Genomic DNA, 7634 nt, shown 5'->3' on the forward strand with positions numbered 1-7634 from the left:
AGGATTCCTCTGGCCCCCTTTCTCGCTCCCGAATTACATCTAATGATTCAGATTTCAGTTCTCAAGACGCACAAAGACAAAGACCAGAGACAGACAGAGAAAGGCAGAGAGGTCTGGGACTTTGTAGTCTGTAGTGACTATTAAATCCGCCTCGCTGAGAGGTAGCCCAAGCATGACATTATGAAGCATCTTTTCCCGCTGTCATTATTTAACACACTGATCTGTGTTTATAGTTCACACACAAAACTATACGGTCTGTGATTGGGTAGGCAAAAGGAAAATTATGTTATGACCTCTTTTTACTTTGAAAAACAGCATATTCTAATCCAACTGTAGAACCCAATACACACACACGACACACACACACATACAAGTAAACGAGGCTGATTAGGTTGACGAATACTTATATTTATTGTAGTTCACAAAAATGATAAAGTTAATTATCAGGTAGTCCACAAATTATTTGTGGGGAATGGTCTCCATACAAGTCATATTTCCAAGTGGGGAAACATAATGAGAAACCATTTAGGAACAGGCCCCACCCAGAAACGCTCTGATTTAACAAATAAGTATGAAGCATGGAAAAGGATGAACTCAAACATAGTTAGTATAAATAATAAAAAGGAAGTTTCTTATTTTTCATTATTATATCATAATTTTCATCATCTTTTTTAAAAAAAAAGACCCTCAGCTAATTCAAAATATCTCTCCTTACTCTCTCTTTTTCCTGAATGAAAAAATAATTCAAACAGGACAGCAACTAAAAAGAGGGGCCAGACCCTGCAATTTAAAATAATTGCTGTATGTACAGGGTCTTCCCTGAACTGTCCCCTAAGCAGTTATCTATATTTGGACCAGGTGAACTCGGTCAAACTAGAGACCTAATTATGTTTGTAAATTAAACCCTCTGTAGTACAGTATACTGAGGGGTATAATTTATTGTATTTAATTTCTGTTTATCTGAGAGTAGTCTGTAGTGTCCCCAAAATAGCCTGTGTGGGCTTCCCGAAGCTGCCCAAACCCATTCTCATTCTCTTTGTTTCTCATATATATTTCTTTATCTTAAGACGGTAACAGTTTTGCGTACACTGCTGATCTGACTCTAGCTTTGTAGAGAAAACGCTCATCTCTTTTACATTTCTTATGTAGCCTTTTTGGGAATTGAGACTCGCACCTACCTCTACCTTTTTTCCTATTCTTTAACTCCAACTCCAACTTTTTTTTTTTCCCGTAATTCGAAGGTAATCGACCTCTATGTATTGTTTTTGCTACTATAAAGATGTGTTACACATTATGAACATCATCATTGCCAATATGTGGCAATTCAATGTTTAAATTATGGAGTTAGTCGTGTTGTTTTTTTTTTTTTTTTTTTTTTTAAATCTGCTATTCCATTTAGCTGCTTGTTTTGTGGGATTCACTTCTTTCCAAAAACAAAACATAATGAAAAGATCAACTGAAGGTCCACCTCATCTTTCAAAGCCAACCTCCCCCTTAACTTTCACCAAATACAGAAAGAAGTAGCGATTTTATGAGTAATCGATTATGATTTTTTTTTAATCTCACGATTTTCTCATTTTTGCTTGTATGTGACCTAAATCTCAGAAAAAGTATACAGTGACAGTTGTAGTTCTGAGGTCATGGTTAAAACTTGTCATAGTTGTTAAAAGCCAATTGCATGCAAGGATCCAGTTAGCATAAACCAGAAGTGTGCTGCTGCCTTTAAGAAAAAAACCTTTAAACATGATCCTGCTGACGGTGGCGGAACGGTTGGTTTATATGAGATCCTGATAATGGGAAAGAAATGTTCAGGTGACACCAAGGTGAGTTATATGAATATTAGTCCCACAACTTGACGATGGGGATGTACAGTTATGGAAGGTGTTTTCCTCTAGAACTTCTAATTGTGTGTGTACTTGTGTGTGTGTGATATATAGTATATATATTTTTTTGTTTTGTTATGTATTTTTTTGTTTTTATATGTGTGTGTGTGTGTTGTTGTGTTGTGGTGTAGTGGAGCAGTTTTTGGATTACAACTGACCACGTGGTCCGCTTCTAAACATTAGCGCACACAGCTCACACTCAATTGTGCTTGTGTGTGGATTTTTTGAGTCATATTTTCTCAACATTCTTGCATTTGCAAAGATTCCCTCGTCTCCCTCATGCAGCACAGACAGTTGCAGAAACACCAGAACACCAGTGGGCAATTAAAAAAACACTGGCTGAAACGAATGGAGAGAGAAAAAAGACAGAAACAAAAAAAAACAAAACAGAAAATTAAGTTTTTGCTTTTGTCCTTGAATGTCCTTGAACATACACATAAGAAATCCTTGGGCAATGACATTTGTTTTAAAAATTATCTCGATTCTTAGTTCAATAATATCTTCTATTATCTTATGCATTTACTTTAGGAAAAACTAACAAAGATTTCAGTTGCTCTCTTATTATATGTGTGTGCGTATTTTTTTTTTTCTATTTTTTTATTATGATATTTGCATTGGTTTTTCCCTCTTCTTAAATTGTCCATGTTGAAGTTTTTCCTTGGTTTGCGTAGTTTCTGTCTCTTTCCCGTATCCCTTTTGGGGGAAAAAAGACAAACCCATTCCTACCCATTATCCCCTCCATGCCTCCCGGCATTTATCCCCCAACCCCCACACCACCCCAATCCCAATCCCCTCCGTTTCCCTCCCCCCCCGAGGTGGAAGGGGGGCTTTTCAGTTCCGTGCTGCCCTTCATCTCTCAGCCTCCATCGCTACACTAGCCTTCTGCTCGGCGCCCACGTGGGGGTTCACGCCCGTGGGCCAGGCGGGGCAGGGCTGCGTTGGGGGTTGCCCCTGAGTCCAGAGTCCCTGTGGAGGTTGCGGCACATTAGGTACGTTTGGTGAGACGCCCCAGCCGCCGACCTGGGGGGGCGGGGGTGAGGTGGCCATGGAGGCGGCCATGGGACTGCCGCCGCTGCCGCTGTTGAAGCTCTCGGACGCCTTCAGCCTGGAGAACATGGTCAACGCGTCCGGGAAGTTGGGGGGCGTCGCTGGTGTGTTGGCTGGGGTGCACATCTAAGAATGGGGAGGGAAAGAGAATGATTAATGCACGTCCAAGATAGGAAGACAGAAATATAAAATATATTACAAATATAGATAAATATATACATAGGACTGAAAATAAAGTCTGTATTAAGGGTTTCTAAAGTTTCATTCCACTATTTGCTGGAGGAGTAGCTGTACCACACTCTGTTTTATTGAGACTCCTATCAGTGGAGAAATTGGTATCTCGTGTGTAATGGATTTCTCCCAGTATAACTGTTGACTTTCACTGTGAAATAGTGAGGCTGTAAAGAGGATCTTGGTCTTTTATTACAACAGAATTAACTCTAATACTGCTGTAGCAGAAGAATCATGTTATGCTGTCTACACTGGACAGTTATCTTCAAGAAAAATGAGCATACACCAACAAACAGTATTACTTCAGCAGCGTTCAATGGGATACACCCCAAAAGGCAGTTTTGAGCAGTGTTTAGCTCTAAAGGAACTGTTTTGTCTAACTGAAGGGAAATGTAGGGGAATCCCAGGCACTCTCTGCTTCCCCAGAGGGTCCAGATGATGACATTACAGTCCTTTGTTTACACCCACTTCCTGTTTCAACTGTAATATGGTGTCCAATCTGATTTAGCAGTCTAGACAAACTTGCTCGGACTGAGAGCTAATCTTGCTTTGTGGACACACATACAAGAAAAACACACACAAAGTCACTTTGGCCTTAATATCTCCCCTGTGCTCTAACCTGCGCCGACCCTCCTGTGTACCAGCGGTTATTGTTCTGCTGCCAGGAGTTCCTTTAGAGGCGCAGCACAAGCATACACAATGCACACACGTGCCAAAAACAACAGTGAACCTAGCACCTTGAGGCTAACAGGCCATGTGAAAAACTGGTTTGGCTGCTCAGACGTAGTATACCTTCATCCTCATCCTCATCCTCATCCTCGCAAACACAGCATCTCGTACACTGCTCCACAGCCTGCTTCCTCCTCTATGTCCCCGTCCATTTGCGACCAGGAAAACAACAACCTGCTGCATCCCATAGGGAAACAGAGGTGGGGCCATGTTTAGCCAGGAGGCCTGTCGTCTAAAAATAAGAGCCTGGGCTGAGGCCAACAGGGCAGGCACCTACATGACAAAATAACCCTACATCACCGGGCCTCAACAATGGAAGACACGGCTCAGCAACTCACAGGATTAGGATTATATAAAATGAAACTTACTTGCTAGGTTGTTTATTCAAGGGGGCTGAATTTTCTGGAATTGGGAGTCATAGGCTCTATGAATCAACTATGGGGAATAGCAGCTGCAGTCACACATGAATACTGGAAGAAGAATGTGAACCGGCTGAAAAGAGAAAAGATGGAAAACAACACTCCCCTTACTGACCAGCAGAACTGGGGCTGACCCGTAGTATCTAATCTACCCTTGGCTCCATCACCCAGGATGTTCAGACTGTGACACGCAGCCTTCAGGAAAACAACAGGCTGACAGGAACACCACTCCTCTCCTGGGGGGTGTAATCAGACCACTTTGCCCCCTAAAAGTGCTGCGGCTTGCAGGTTGGCCCTGCGCATGTACAATGTGAAGCAGGGGCCGAGCCGAGTTAGAGAGGCTCTCAGAGTGGCACGCTGTTATGAAAGGTGAGCGTGCGCGCTCTGACAGGAAACGCTGGCTCATGTCTCTGAGGCAGCTTCCTGCAGTAAAGGGACACCCTGGAATGCTGCAGTGACCTCTGTGATGCTTCCTGCTCTTGGCAGTGGAAGCTACTGGTTGGACTTGTTAAACCTCGCCATCAGTGGGACGGCGCCCTGATGTCTCACCTGGTAGAGCTGGTTCCCAATGTACCGAGGCGGATTCATTGCTGCGGCGGGTTTGAATTCAACTTGTTGCCCTTTGCTGCATGCCATCCCCCCCCTCTCTCTCCCTTTCCTGTTATCTTCAGCTGTCCTATCCAATAAAAGGCAAAAGGCCCAAAAAGTATATTCAAAAAACAACAAAGGTAAAACCCTTGTGATCAGTTAAGGGTCTGCGTGACTCACAACAACAGACGAGGCCTCCTGCCTCATAGCTTGCTGCCCAGGAAACCAAAATGCTTACACGTGACCTTTCAGGTGCCCACTGAGACCTCTGCATCTGGCTTACTCATCTCTAAAGTCATACACAGATAAGCAGGTATAAATATACAGCAGTTATCTAACAGACTATACATGTCACTTATTCAACAGTAGATAAAACAGAGGGATATGGGCTGGCCGACTTCAAACACCATGTTAGCGTCTCACAACTGCCCACCTCACACTCCTCCACTCACAAAATAACACAGGCAAGTGTGGGCATGCGTGTGTGCCTTTCTTCGTAGGGGACGTTGGACAGAGTCAGAGACGCAGACGTATCGACCCACAGGGAAGAGGATCTGGTCCAAAGACACAGCAGCTGTCTTTCTCTGCCAGGCTGTCTGCGTGTGGATCTGACTGCTTATCAGACACTTTCTCACTGATAGAAGCTTCAGCAGAGCCCCGACCCTTCAGTATAAAACACCATTTCCACTCTCAAACAGATGAGACACAGATGAGGCGTATATAGCACATCTGCCGTTATTACAAATCACATGTCTTTCATTGTGAGTAAGGCTAGCTAGCTGTGTGTTTGTTCTAAATGTTTCAATTGTACAGTATCGTAGCACATGACCTGTCTACTGTGGAAGCAGAGAAAACACTAGCAGAGAGTAAAAACTCCACATGGCTCCCTACAGAGATTAAAACTGTTGCACTGGTGCAGCATACTGAGGAAGCAGGTTACTGTGCGTTTTCCCTGTGTGCGCGTTAAGCAGCCTAGTAGCAGATTAACTCTCGCCGCACTGAGGCAAGGACAGAAAAATACTGCCAGAGCTGCTGAGACCGGTACGAGCAGACTGAGAGTTCAAATCCAATTGGCTCTTGGACAAGTGACGGGGCACGTGGACTGCTGCAAGAGGGTTGATATTTTATCTGTGAGCACGTATAGGGCTGGGACGATATGCTGATCCTCCAGATTCCATTCTATCCTGATACTTGAGTGCCGATTCAATATATATGGAGATTTGAAATGACTAATTAGCAGTATATAATTGAACTTTTTCCATGGTCTAGTGCAAACAAAAATCACAATAGAGACTGTATATCATCATTAAGTCATATTTCCAAAAACAATGCAAATTACATGTCTGCTAGTTTTATTTTAGCAGCAGTCATGTTGGTAGTGTTACTACAATACGATACCGGTCCATGACAGAATTTGGATACAGATTCATTTCCTGGAAGTGTTTTCATACGATGGATTTAAAACGTGAGGGTGCACAGACCTCGGGCTGTCCCTCATTTTGTGCTTTCTCGTGGCCGGATACGATGTCACGTACCAATCATAGATTAGAACAAATGCATTTCACCATCTGCTGGATAAAAGCAATAACTACCTTACGCCTCGTCTAATAAGCACAGACTCAAATGAAGCAATTGAATCACAACACTTAAGTGTATTGATTCCCCCCGCCCCCACCCTTAATACTACTCACACACTCACGTTGATGAAAATATTGTCGCACAGGGTCTGCATTTACATCACACACATACAAGCGATAAAGGATTCGAACCTCCCCCATGTGAGGTTCACTGAAGATATGTGTAGGGGATGGGTTAGAAGATATAAATAAAAAGGCACTGTTCTACAACTGCAGGTCTGGCAAGGCATATTCTAATAACAAAAAGATCAACGTACATATCTGTTAAGAGAATTGATTATAATTATAAATGGACTAAACCAAAAATGTACATTTAGGATGATCAAATATGAATAGACTACTCAGAATAATGCTGTGTCATTTGTCTAAGAAGCTAAGATTGTTGTGTGCCCAGTCAAGACCTGGTGTTTTACCACTTCATATTGATAAAATATTATTTCCAAGATAAAAACAGATGAGAAAAATAGAGGCTTTTAATAAACCTAAGCCTTGTAGGATTTATTTTCTTTCTTTGGCTATTCAGTACAATATATTTGATAATTTTCCATATAATTGTGTTATTTAAAAGAACATAATATTTTAATGGATATTTGAGATGCAGGGTAAATATTTAGTGTAGTTGATTTAGAGTAGGGTCTTTGTGCAACTCAGCAGCAATCATGGAAAATCAGCAGTGAAATATTGGTGTGTCTATGGCAACTAGACTTATATATAACTACTCCATATTTCGTTCAGCAGGTTGAGCAATGTTAAGAAACAACATGAGGGGTCAGGTGGGGTAAACTTGTTTTCAAATTGAGGTTACTGTGACAGCTCATTGTCTGTCTCCTGTCCAAAACACTGAGTTGTAATTTGAGGCTAGTCAGCCGAGGTAACCCAAACAAACAGCTGTCTGTCGGCTTTGTTAGCTAGTTAACACTCCAGCAGCAGGATAAAAAATAAAATAAAAATAGAAAAGATCAACTCCCACTCAGAACACCACAGACATTTACTGTCATGCTGTTCCTGTTAGGAAAACTATATGTTTAGAAACACAAGCAGATGCTAAAAGATGTAACAAAGAGAGGACATTTAGTATGACAAACTGTGTGTGTGTGTGT

General features: G+C 42.1%; 1 protein-coding gene across 1 annotated transcript in view; it reads right to left on the reverse strand.

Annotated features, from left to right (window-relative positions):
* Positions 1–2660: 2660 nt before the first annotated feature.
* The window catches only part of ubald1a (UBA-like domain containing 1a), a 24630-nt gene continuing 19656 nt past the window's right edge, over positions 2661–7634 (reverse strand). Inside the window, exon 3 of the mRNA XM_035659870.1 lies at positions 2661–3056. Within this exon, the coding sequence (XP_035515763.1) occupies positions 2733–3056 (324 nt within the window). The 3' untranslated portion in view covers positions 2661–2732. The remainder of the gene's footprint in view (positions 3057–7634) is intronic.

This window comes from Morone saxatilis, unplaced genomic scaffold, assembly GCF_004916995.1.
Source record: "Morone saxatilis isolate NCDOM2014 unplaced genomic scaffold, NCSU_SB_2.0 Contig1, whole genome shotgun sequence".
Taxonomy (NCBI): Eukaryota; Metazoa; Chordata; class Actinopteri; family Moronidae; genus Morone; species Morone saxatilis.